Genomic DNA, 13,023 nt, shown 5'->3' with positions numbered 1-13,023 from the left:
GCCCGAGCCTATTTCAAAGGCTTAAATGAGTTAGATTTAGAAATTAAATTCACTAAAATCTTTTCTCCTCTCTGTTCCTTTATATTACAATTAAAAGTTAATATCCCATACGATTATATAAAATCTAGTTAAATTGTAACTACAAACTAATAATCGTATTATCACTATCCAGAGGTCCCAAAAAAATATAAAAATAATCTAATGTAATTTGTGTGTTTCAATAACAAAATTAAATTTTATATTTTTAATTTTTTAATAAATGATTTAAATGATTATAGCTTTTAAAAGTTAATATCCATCCTATTTTTTTCAAAGCCATCGCATATATGATGACACATGAAAATGTATAACTAATATAAATGATAAACCAAACGTTTAAGTGATATCAAGTGGGTCAAGGTTTTGTATATGGGACAAATCATATTCAGGGATTGTGGAAAAAGTTATTCACAAACAAGAATCAACATAAAATATATTATTATTAAAATAAAATATAAACTTATTTTTTCTTAAAAGGTAACTTACTATTAGTTTTTGTCTATGAATAACTTTTTTCACATGTCTTTAAATGTAATTTTTCCCTATTTATATCCTATTAATATGAATGACATTATCACTTATCATGATAATAAATAAGAGCTCAAGTCAAAATCTTCGTTATGTTAGATTATGCTCACCAATTCGTGAACTTTATATTGCTTTATCTCACATGTGCATTGTCCAGGGTCTAAAGGTTTTAATGATCATGTAGTGTATAGAAAAAAAATTTTAATTGCTTAAACTGATGCCATTTTATATCATCTATGCTGTACACCCTTTTTAATATCTTAAACTTTATCTATGCTTATATCTTGTAGTACTAACAAGTGGAAAGACAAAAATAGTTTTTTTATAAGCTAATACAGAATAATAGTGTATCTTGAAGGTGTACAAATAAGTTCATCAAGATGCATGGGTAGGATCGTAGGAAATTTAATTTTATTTTAGAAGAACAAGAATGGAGAGTAACAGTATAGGCTATAGCTATGGTAATTACAATTTTAATTTACAATTATGTATTTATTATAAATCATTATGCATGCAGCTGAAGTCAAACTTTTTTTGCCCACAAACTATTTTCTTAATCATATCATACCCAGAGGGCTGAGTCACTAGTTCGATGACCTCATCGTTAGCTAGAGATTGCGAGTTGAATCTCACCTAAATGTTTATATATTTATTTAAATATCATCCACAAATCACAGAATGACACTAATGAATAAAAGGGAACAAAGAACAACATATTACCGTGATCAATGTGTACCAGTGCAATCCCAAAACAAGATTTAGACATTTTTGGATCAGGATATATTTGGACTTGGCTGAATAAGATCAGCTTCTTGGGGTTAGAACTTAGAATGACCATTTTGTGGCCATCATGGAATCTACTCTGTGCACAGATATCAAAAGTATCTTATGTTTTAAAAGGGGAAAAAAAAAAAGTAAATATTGACAAGAATACAGTAATGTATCTGAATCTTCAATCTTCTCAGCAAAGGGCTCAGCCTCAGAACACTCAAGTTGCTAACCAATATAAATGAGTCAGGGTGGTGATCATGGCAACAAGAGACCTATTAATACACACAAAACAAAACAAGCAAGAAAGAATAGTACATGTTAGATGTTAAGCACCAGACATAATACAAGTGATACTTAAAATGATGTCTAAGTGATGTCAATACCATGTTACTTTTGGGGCTTGTGACCCTGAGGAAGGAGGGCTTGGGGGAGGTGGCCCTGAAGGAGAAGGGCTTGGCGCAACAGGTTGATACTTGCCTGTTTTTATCCATAATTATCAACATCTCAATCATATATCAAAGAGAGAATAATAGTAAAATCCAAAAAAAATAAAATTAAATGACAGTTTAGTTCTCAACACAAATTTTAAAAAAAATAAGTTGCAAATATTAATTGAAGCAGTTACAAATAAGAATTCCAATTGCAAGTTAAAAATTACATCTAAAATTTAAATGTCTTACTTGCAATTAGTGCTCCTAAAATTGTAATTATTTCAATTGATATTTATAACTTATTTTTAAGAAAATTTTATTGAAAGTCTACTTGTCGTTAATTCTATCTTTTAGAGCTTGATTATCATTCTCCCTATATCAAATTAAAGGTTAAAATTAGAACTATTGTTTTTATTTGCTCTGAATTTTACAGTCGAGTGAAACATTCCTCCCATTTATGGCGGGAAAAAAAGCGACTGACTCTTCCATGTTTTGTTGTCATAGATGGAAAGATAATTCCTTCTATCATTTGAATATAGCATCCATCAAGCCCTCATAATCATTACGTTTCTCATCCTCAACAATTGTTCATTCTATTTTCTATTTTATTCATGTTCATCCTGTGTACCGTGTCTATCCTCTTGTTGCAATAACAGTTTTACCATCAAAATTTCATCTTCATGACACCTTTATCTTTTAGGCTAGTCCTGGATGCTAATATTTAGTCTAACTTTTGTTAGTATTTAACACTGAAATTTGCTCCTTACTGCAACATATCTAAGCGCGCGCGCGCGCGAGAGAGAGTGAGAGAGAGAGAGGGGGGACATGAACTGACCACATAAGAGGAGGTTCTGTGGAGGTGGCTCCTCTTTGTTAGGGTTGGGATCAGGATCATAGACCCTCACATAGAGCTCTTGGCCCAAGTACCAATTTCTCAGTTTCTGTGATCTTAAATTCCACATTCCAGGGTTATCGAGGTATGCATACACAGCACTCCATCCTCTAGGGAACACTTGCACTGTGGAGCGAGACACAGGATCATAAATGTTATATGTTGATCTCAATTCTGGTTTCCATTCTCCCTCTCCAAACCTAAACACAAAAACATCAAGTTCCAAGTTCATCTTCTAGTTTCATAGCAGAAAAATACAAAATGATCTACAACAACACTTACCCAACAACAAAGAAATTGAATCCATCCAAATGCCAAGTATCTATGGTCTCCAACTCATTCTTGAACACAACCTCCAGCCACCCTTTATGCAATCCACTCGCCACAAAAACTCCGCGAACAGCATTGTCATTCGATGAGTTTGTGGGATATTCATCAAGATCATATACTCCAGTTCCATTGCTGAAGTGATCAGCTAGCTTTAATGGGGTATCCGGGGTCAAGTATGACACATTGTTTACTGTATAATGCAGAGAGCCATTGATATCAGATGTTGATGCCTTCAGAATGAAGGTCTGAGATATTGTCACGTTTGTTACATTGAAGGTTCCTTGAGGATTAGGCCTTGCAGCTCCTGCAGTTAGGTTCCACCTTCAATACAAAACAGACCCCCAAAGTAAATTTGGCATAATAATGAACCAAAAGTCGGTAAAACATATTAATAACTTCCCAAAACTGTTAGCATGGGACATACTCTCACCTTGAAGGTTATTGATATACAGAGTCATACAAGAAGAAATAGAGTGAACAACGACATTGATAAGCAGTGAATGCATCATGTTAATGTCACAAGTATTTACCTGATAGATCTAGCTTGGTTGATTGAGAACTGAAGATCAAATGGGTCAGGACCACTTGGGAGAGAACCATTAGCAGGAGTGGTTGAATTCTCATAGTGAAGCACAGCTATGCCAACAAGATTGGTATTATACAGTTTGGGGGAGGCCACTATATAGTAATCAGAGACACTTTGGTTTGCTGTGACAAGAACAGAATAAGACTGCCCTACATGAACATCAAGAGAATCCAACTCTATCTGACTCACGTATGATCCTTCAGTTTCAACCAGAACCATTTTGTGACTTTGAATCCTGAAGTTGAAGCTCCATGTTGTACCCACATTTGATATCCTGAGCAAGTATGCTTTTCCTGTGCCACATGGAGATGGAGCAGAAGTTACTATATATGTCACTCAAGATCATAGTATCGGAGTTACTAGGTACTAACAGTACTTTTGTTGGTGTTTTTAACCTTGTGTCACATTGAAGGACTCATGAGATAATGAAAGATTGTTCATATATGGTGGCTTGCCATTTATTAGCACCCAATCAGGAGTAGCATTCTGGTTGGACCTCACATCCTACAGTAGATTATGTATCAGAAAGTTAGGTAAATGAATAGATTACTATAAACTTAGAGGTGTACATGGAAAACAATTAAAAGTGTTACTTTGTAGTTGGTTTGGAACCAGTCACCAATCAGAAGATCAAATTCTGCTTCTGGTTTAGCAAAGGGAACCGGGATCAACAGGCCATTGTTGACTCGAATCGGGCCAAACCCTCCACCAGCTTTAAGGAAATTGATGGAAGGGAAGTAGGAGAAAGTGCCAATTTGGTCTTTGGTTTGGAAGGCATAAGTCCAGTTTGTACCAGGTTGAATAGGACAGTTTGTGCCTAAGACCCCATCTTGCCATGAATTCAACCTTTGTTGAATCCCATTCCTGAACCAAATAATTCAAATCTTCGTTCAATAACACATTCTGTTACTTCAATGCCACAATCAAATAGCTCTGAACTTATTGAAATGTATACCAAGTAAATAGCAAGGGTTCATCCAAATCATTAAAAACATTGAGATGAATTATATCATTTGTCGTGGCGTTGATAAGAGGACCAGGGAACATACCATTGATAGTTATAACCTGCAAAACGCAGAACCATTATCATCATTCATATGAATTATAGCACAAGAAACTAAGCTACAATATATAGATAGAATCAGAGGCTAAAATCAATTAATCATTTACAGGTTGATCCGCAGACACTGGCTTGATACTCGAATCAGTGGTAACGTGCCATTCAAGGAATAAATCAGCACTGTTAGCTACTGTCACATATACTGTAATTAGCAGCACAATAATACCACATCTGACAAGCTCCATTGAAGCCATTGATCAGCTTCTGAGATTTAACTATGTTGAGGATGAAGACGGTCTTATATGTGAATATATATTGGCTTGAGTGACAAAGAAAGAGCCAGAAAGTGGAGGAGTTTGAGATTCAAGTAGTACAAAAGCCGGCCGGAGTCTAGGACTTGAAATTTGTTTCCTTGTCATTTTCCCGTTAGAGGTTTTCTGATATTCTTTGTGTTGATCTAGAGACGCAGCTTTTTTCTGTTTGATTTTTTTTTTTTGGGGCCAAATTTTCTGTTTGAGATTTGAAATGCTTCTTTTGTTATTGACAAAATTAGAAGTCCAATTTCCTCTCTGAGTTATTTTGAAAAATATGATTCTCATCAGATTTTTAGTATTTCTTGGTTGGAAATTGTGGTTAACGGATGGTTATTTCATTTATTTGAATTCACTTCTCCTTTATTTAGTTATTATTCATGCATTTTTTTTAATAAAGTAAGAAAATTAAATTGAATTTAGACCCTAAACATCACGACACTATAATTTTAATGAAATATAATCAAACCCATGGATTTACCCTATCATGAAATGGATTTGTTTAACTCTCAAATGGCCTATTTAAATACCCATTGCATTTGTTAATTATATGTATTTTTCTAATTTTTCTTTGCCAAGAAATCAAGAAAAGTGAAGACTGAAGACCAAGAAAAATGTATACTAAAAAATAGTCATAATGAGTCACTAAGAAATTAATTAAACCCATATTCATGGATGTTAGTAACATATTTATATATTCTTTTAATGTAAATAATTTATTATATTTATTTTTGAAGGAATACAGGTAATGTGTGTGCGTGTGTAATTTAATTAGTATTTATTTGATCATGATTAATTATTATCAAATTATCGAACCCTATGTCAACAGTTCACAAATCTCATTTATGAAATAATATAGTGATTGCATAAATTGTACTTGTTAGGTTGTGCTACTCATGGCTTTATTTCAAGTATGTCGACACATCAATATATATCAATTAATATTCAATATATAGTATAAAATTGGTTGTATAATAATATTCATAAATAATGAACAATATAGTTATTTTTCAAACCCCAAATAATACTCATTTAGTTTAACTAAATAGTAAATATTATAAGGTCAAAAAAAATAGCAAAGTCTATTGTTATTCATGGATCAACACATTGTGATCAAAATATTTAATCTAGTTTCAAACATTTGTCAAAATATAAATAACACTGGTGATCAACTTTTTGGTACTACCGGAATATAGACAATTACCTTCCTTAAATACTATATTTTCTATTAATAAAAAATACTGGCATATAATTGTCATAACATCCCAGCGTGCAAGTAGTGGAATGTAAAAGAATTTTTTTATTGAATATTCATATTTTAATCAAATTGTTAGACATCAACTTTGACAAATGAGAAAATGCATGGTTTAGATTATGTGGAAATTGGATTTAACCCTTTTAAAAATTACAAGCGTACCTAAATTTTATTTGATACATAAATTTTGTACTTGACATGAAAACTTTTTTAAAAAGATATTTGTAAATGTTGTCTCTTGTCACATATAAGGAAGATAATTTAGAAATTGCAAGAGTAGGGATGTCACATGTGGGTTTTTTTTCTTTTTTGAGATAAAAATAAACACAAAATATTTTAGTTGAAAGACATTTAATTTTGTGGAAAAAACTTGTCAACCATACATTTATTTGCAACTCGCAAAACACAAATTTTTAAGTAAGATCCTTTAATTTAAAGGAAAATGCTTTTCAAATAATAATATATTTGGCAAGTTTGTCCTTTGCAAATTAGCAATCTCACTTACAAATTTTTGTTTTAAGAGCTGGAAATTATGAAATGAAAGTATCAAACTTTCATACCAATTCATTAAAGGACCGTTGGTCCTTATTTTCAATTTTCAAATCTTGAAATCCTTATTTAAGTTTAAGCAACATAAAATAGATAAAAAGAATACATGAAGATCTTCCGCTATTGACTTGACCAAAGATGAAGCTTTATAACAGCTTCAAAAATGGATACTGTAACAAGCATAAGTATCGATTTCTGGGGCTATAAGAACTGAGGTTCAAGAAATACAAATCCATCACTCGCCCAAAAGGAGAAGTAAAATCAACAAACAAAAATAATACAAAACGTATATTTCTGTGGCTTATCTAACAAGCCAGATTCAAGACTTACTTTCACACATTTAAAATGGATATCATAGCACACATTTACATAACATGTACTTGACATTTTCCCAAAGCTAAAGCACAAAGTTTCGATCACCCAAACAACCAGATTGGCTGAGACCAAAAGATATTGACAGCAGATCTGGCCCAAATAACCCTTGAGGCCTATCAACCTCAGGCCCAGCACTTGAGTTAAACAGGCCAGCCCTGTTTTCCCTGCTCTAAGTCACACTACTTGAGAAATTTATGACAATAGGCTTGAAAAAATATCAAAGACGTAATAATCTTCTGGACTATTGGATCCTGTGTGATATGAATAAAATACTACCTGTTTTCTAGTAACTCTAGTGTGGAATCTAACGTGTCTTCTTGTTACCAACAGGAGTTGGTCCGAATGGTAAGCAACTCAATTCAGCTTAAACAAAGTCTTGAGTTCGAGCCTTGTGTATGCAGAAAATTTCCGCTAGGAGACTCATCCACCAAAGCTAGGTGCACGACGCGGGTCAGATCCAGATGTAGTTAGGGCACAGCTCTTGTGAACCGGGTGGGCAACCAAAAAAAAAAACGTCTTCTTGTTGTACCATATTTACTCTAAACAACAGCCTCCACCTCGATGCATCCTCTCACGCGTGTGCATTTGTTTTTGTCTCTTCACTACTAAAGACCCCTTTTCCCGTAAACTCGGAACCTCTAATATCTGAAAATCAATAGTTGATTGAAGAACATGAGAAATTGACAAGTTGCAAGCCATGCAGCTTAATGCTACATCAACTAGTTATCGTCGTTATTAACATCAGCAAGGACAACTGGGAAAAATTGAACTGAGATATGATTCAGCATTGTGTTATCAGCTACAATAGCAACCTTAAGCTCAAATCAGTTCCCATCATAGCTATTTGTTGTACATTAGTACTACCAGCATGCTTAGTCTACTTCACCAAGAGAGTGTGAGGCAACAAGTTAATTATTTTCATTGATTAGCTTATATACTAACCAGGTTTAGGTGGATAAAGTTGTATAGACCTAATAATCTCAAGACTTGATTGTAATTAGTTAAGTCTAAAACGAAGAACTATGAGCTTTGTTTAAACATCCAGCTCAAGACATTAGAGCAATTAAATCGATTGAGAAATACAAGTAATGTATTCAATATCCACAATGATTCAATTTTAACAAATCCAAGACTCAAACTCAACACTAAAAATTGCAACATAACTTGAGAATTCAGTGATATAATAATAAAAGTGAAGGTAAAAACCATTGCTTCCACACACAAATGTTACAAATTGAAAATTACATAGGTAAGGCAGAGATCTCGGAAAATAATAGGAAAATGAAAGTTAAAACAAAATCATATATACCTTCAAGGAGAGACCATTAAAGCATTGCTGAACGTTTTCTCTAGTTTTAGCACTACACTCTAGGAACAAACATCTATGTTTCTGTGCAAGAGCCATACCCTCTTCCTTGGTTACAACTCTTTCACTATCCTGAAGGTAAAAAAGGACTGAGGTCAAAATAAACGGGAAAAAAAAATGCAACTTATTGACATCATGCAGATTTAGAATTCTAGGTCAGGGAGAAATTGTTATTTTTGAACCTCTGATATATGATCATTTAATATAAAATTTACCTTATCCACCTTATTCCCAACTAGAACTTTGATGCACTCAGGATTAGTGCTGTAGAGTTCAACTTCTTTCACCCATAAGTCCTTCAAGTTTTTAAATGTTTCACGCCGTGTCACATCATAGACTGCATTTGAAAATTGAAGAGGAAAGTGCTTAGATTTCAGCATAATAATCAGGGAATAAAGAAAAGAAAAATAAGTGAACACAAAAACATTGCGAAGTATACTGCTTCCTGCCAGAAATTCCAAATAAATTACTGCAAATGCTCCAAGTAGACTAGTGCCGGAATAAGTAATTTTAAATATCGATATTTTGAACAAAGCACAAACATTTAAGGAACAAATCCTAGCCCTGTCCTCACTAGCAATAGTACTATTCTTCTAAAATCTAAACTTTTACTTCAGATTGATCACAGCAATTCCTATGTTTAGAAGCAAATCAGAAAGTGTAAGAAAGATTTTCTGGTGAATGAGCATGAACAATTGAAGACCCTCACCCTTTCCTGAATTGTAGTGGTAATGTGAGGAGAAGTGAAATCATTTCAAATTAAGCGATCTGTGCTAAATTCACCTCTAGGAAAATGTGATTTCTAAGGTCTGCTAGCATTGTCAAAACAATAAAATCTGGTAAAGCAAGTAATAATGTACTATGCATAGCATGAAGATGATAAAAATAGGAATAAAATTGTCAATAATTAAAAGAGCATATACATGCATATTGTCAAGGTCACAATTCGTGCTAAGGAGAATTATAATGTTGAAAATTGCAAATAATACAAAATACAATGAAAGAAGCTAGCCACCAATTTTCATTTTCATAGGAGAACTGAATGAGACAAACTTTTTTTGGAAGTTGTTCCCTGTACATTCCATAACATTTGTCTGACTGGATATCCAGCCATTTAATGAGATATCAATGTATGCACATTTACAAATAGTACTACATGAATATCAATTTTAATCAAAATGATCAAATATTAAGTTGAAAAAATAGACCATCATCTTTCATTCAAAGATGTGTAACAGATGTGCCCATATCAATTCACCTCTACATGCAAAATAAAATTAATTAAATATGTAGCAAAAAGCATCTAAATTCAGTCTTTCAATATCTTTGGCATACCAAGAATGACTCCATGCGCACCTCTGTAGTAAGAGCTTATCACTGTTCCAAACCTCTCCTGGCCCGCTGCAATAAATTCAAAGTATATTAACCAATGACACCAAATAACTGGTGACAAGTTTCATGTAATAATGGAATTCCATAGGCAACAAGTAGTAGTCAACTATATAACCCCAGAGATCTGGAAGGGATGAGACAAATAAGTTCATCAAGTCAATTCAATACAGAATCTAACTGACAACCGCTTTCACTAGCAGATACTAGAGATTGGGCCAAAGAATTATGGAAAGAGAACAGGTTCTTAGTGCAAGAGCGACAACAAGTATTTATACACATTTTTTTCAGTTAGATTGTCCGTGATAGAGTTTCAGGGAAAGCATAAAAGTACAAGTAGCAACTTGCACTTTCACTTAATTCTTCAACAAAGCAGATATTAATACACTCCCTTGGTTCTTATTTATAAGACAACTTTACCTACTTTTGCACAAACCCCAAAAAAAAAAATTGATCTCTTTAAAATTACTCATCTTTCCACCAATGCCCATATTAGATAATATTCTCTGGGTCTGTCTTAATTAATTAAAAGCATAGTTTTCCAAAAGGAATTTTTGGAAGAAAAAAAACATTAATTGGAAATTATCTTGTTAATATGAACACCGAACCCTTGTCTATTTTGTCTCATAAGAAGGAAAGTGAAAGAGTATATTTCTTTTATGTCGGAATTATCATGCCTTTCTGTAAGCCTGCCTGGAGATCATTTTCAGCATTCAGTTATTTGCAAATTAACAGATATCACAAAGTTACAAGCAAGATACTCGGTGTCTTATTGAGAATATCGTCATATATACGCAGAAAATCTGTTACCTGTGTCCCAAATAGTAAGTTTCAATCTTTTACCACCAACTGTAAGGAACTTGATCTTGAAGTCCACACCTGAAAATAATTTAAGAATGTTGACATCTTTGGAACCAAGAATTCAAAGCCCTCAGCAACAAAATTCTGATACTCTGTCCATCTCAAGTGAGACACTCATCACAAAAATTAAGTTGAAAAGGTACGAAGCAGGGAACTGAGAAAATGTGTGTGGTCGTGGAAGTTACTTTGCTGCAATCTAACTAATATGGATCAAAGCCTCTGTACATGGCTTCTATAATTTGTAATGGACCATGTTGAAAGCATTCCTCTTCAAAACCATCAAGTGTTTTATTACATTATATCCACCTGGTGCAGTTAAGGTAAGGCTTAAGGAGCTCAAATTAGCTTCTATAGAATTGAAGCAAGCTTATAACAAATCAGAATAATCGGAACTAAAGAGTGAGAGTAATGTGGAGGCTGACTCGGAGAGAAATTCTATAAGAATTCATGACTGAGAGAGCTTCATCACCACACAAAGAATAAAGAATTTCCAATAAAGGAACCCCAAATTCTGGATAAATCAGACCAAACCTTAGCCGTTTTCAGATTCCCATTTTGAATATTGAAAACCCCATAACCGAGAGCTTGGCATTCAACCCAAAAATTGATGAACCATCCTATCCTAGAATCATCCTGTTCTATTCAAACCCAGAAAATGATTCTCCCCAATAAACACTTTCAAATAACTGTTACTGAAATGAGAAGGCGCGCGCCGTGGCATAACAAAGTCTACAAGCATGAGAGAGAGAGAGAGAGAGAGAGAGAGAGAGAGAAGACAATGAAACTAAAAAAAGTGAGAGAATCAATTGAAGTACCGATAGTTGGAGAGAGATCGTGAACAGAGTTAGAGATGAAGCTGAGAAGAAGACTGCTCTTGCCAACCCCAGAATCGCCAATCAGCAAAACCTTGAAGGAGTAATCAAGACTGCTATTCCCAACTTTGGAACCAGAACCCATCTTTGTGAAAAAGGTTTCAGAAAATGTTACAGTAACGATGCCGCCATGATTATTATGATGAGGAGGAAGAAGAAGAAAAGAGCAGAACCAGAGGGTAGAGGAAGGAGGAGAATGGATGATACATACAAGAAGAAGGTGACGAGGAGGTGAGGTGAGTTTCGGTTGAGGGAAAATTACGAGATACAAGGGGTAGGACAAATGTCCTCTTTCCTTGGCATGCTTGAAAGGCGTGGCGCTCTGGGTTGACCTTCACGCGCCTTCACTCTCACACCGTTGTGCCGGATCTCCCCTATTATTATTTTTTTTTTTTTGTCTCTTTCTCAATCAACCATCAATATTTATTTAAATTAAATCAATTTTCCAAATGCAACTTTGGCCCAAAAAAAATCCTTTTTTAAAATAAAATTAATAATCCGTCTATGAATAGGGAATATAAAATTTATTACCATCTAATCTTTCAAATTCAATTATTTATAAATTATAAAAAAATTAATCATTTAATCCTTAAAATTTTGACTCAATTATAATTCAGTTTCTAAATTTTAACTTATTATAACTTGATCTTTATAATTTTTACTATATTGTAACTTAATTTTTAAATATTGACTCTTACAATTTAGTGTCTATAATTTTAACCATTTAAAAGATTAATCCCTGTATTTTAAAAATAAAATTATAAATATTAAAATTATGTTAAAATTTAGGATTAATATTTTAAATTACTAAACTCTTTCAATCTTTATAAAGATTAAAATTTTAAAATATTTTTAACATTTATAATTTTATTTTTTAAAATATAATAACTAATCCTTAAATGATTAAAATTATAAGAATTGAGTTACAAAAATTAAAGTTCAGAAATTGAATTACAATTGAATCAAAACTATAAGAATTGAATTACAACGAGTTACAAGAACTGACTTACAATTAAGTCAAAACTTTGATAACCAAATGATTGATTTTCCTTATTATAAATATAAATAATTCATGTGATTGCTTTATAAGTTTATGTAAAATATGCGAACTATGTCTCCTTTTTTTTTAATATATAAAAACCTTTGTCTATTTATAGAAGATATGTGACCTATGTCTATTTTAAATAATTCAAGTGATTGCATGAAAAATGAAAATTTGCACACTGCAAACTTGGATTGAGGTAATTGATAATAAGGACTTTCGTTAGGTGAGTTTTATGACCACCTTTGACATATTTGATAATCATTCATCAATCCTTAAAATTGCTCAATCTCACTTAGATAAAAAAACTATATGAAAGTATAAAACCCACCATTCCTAGTATTACAAAATTAATGTAGGGATTGA

At 32.9% G+C, this 13,023-nt stretch overlaps 2 protein-coding genes across 2 annotated transcripts; both read right to left on the bottom strand.

The window, feature by feature from the left end:
* Window positions 1-1,323: 1,323 nt before the first annotated feature.
* Window positions 1,324-4,891, bottom strand: LOC129320345 (monocopper oxidase-like protein SKU5). Its single transcript, XM_054965767.1, has 9 exons — window positions 4,748-4,891; window positions 4,533-4,642; window positions 4,171-4,441; window positions 3,973-4,081; window positions 3,522-3,870; window positions 2,944-3,312; window positions 2,605-2,861; window positions 1,722-1,815; window positions 1,324-1,610 (listed from the first exon to the last, which is right to left on the bottom strand). The coding sequence occupies exons 1-9, from the start codon at window positions 4,889-4,891 to the stop codon at window positions 1,556-1,558; spliced, it is 1,758 nt and encodes a 585-aa protein (XP_054821742.1). The 3' UTR covers window positions 1,324-1,555.
* A 1,953-nt stretch (window positions 4,892-6,844) lies between these two features.
* On the bottom strand, window positions 6,845-11,871 carry LOC129287236 (ras-related protein RABC2a-like). The gene is made up of 6 exons (XM_054923431.1): window positions 11,559-11,871; window positions 10,693-10,761; window positions 9,829-9,894; window positions 8,709-8,830; window positions 8,437-8,565; window positions 6,845-7,772 (listed from the first exon to the last, which is right to left on the bottom strand). Exons 1-6 carry the CDS (start codon window positions 11,698-11,700, stop codon window positions 7,662-7,664), a joined length of 639 nt encoding a protein of 212 aa, XP_054779406.1. The 5' UTR covers window positions 11,701-11,871; the 3' UTR covers window positions 6,845-7,661.
* Window positions 11,872-13,023: the final 1,152 nt, after the last annotated feature.

Source organism: Prosopis cineraria, unplaced genomic scaffold, assembly GCF_029017545.1.
Source record: "Prosopis cineraria cultivar Desert tree isolate PC_DT_omini unplaced genomic scaffold, ASM2901754v1 PC1, whole genome shotgun sequence".
Classification (NCBI taxonomy): domain Eukaryota; kingdom Viridiplantae; phylum Streptophyta; class Magnoliopsida; order Fabales; family Fabaceae; genus Prosopis; species Prosopis cineraria.
This window is presented reverse-complemented; position numbering and strand designations above follow the sequence as displayed.

Excerpts from the sequence above, each read along its gene's own strand:
- LOC129320345 (XM_054965767.1), bottom strand. The coding sequence starts at position 4,891 with ATGGCTTCAATGGAGCTTGTCAGATGTGGTATTATTGTGCTGCTAATT. Across the intron at positions 4,643-4,747 it reads CAGTGTCTGCGGATCAACCT|GTTATAACTATCAATGGTAT; the intron begins GTAAATGATTAA and ends TGCGTTTTGCAG. Across the intron at positions 1,611-1,721 it reads CAAGCCCCAAAAGTAACATG|GTCTCTTGTTGCCATGATCA; the intron begins GTATTGACATCA and ends GTGTATTAATAG.
- LOC129287236 (XM_054923431.1), bottom strand. The coding sequence starts at position 11,700 with ATGGGTTCTGGTTCCAAAGTTGGGAATAGCAGTCTTGATTACTCCTTC. Across the intron at positions 8,831-9,828 it reads TGCGCATGGAGTCATTCTTG|TCTATGATGTGACACGGCGT; the intron begins GTATGCCAAAGA and ends TTTCAAATGCAG. Across the intron at positions 7,773-8,436 it reads TTAATGGTCTCTCCTTGAAG|ATATTAGAGGTTCCGAGTTT; the intron begins GTATATATGATT and ends ATTGATTTTCAG.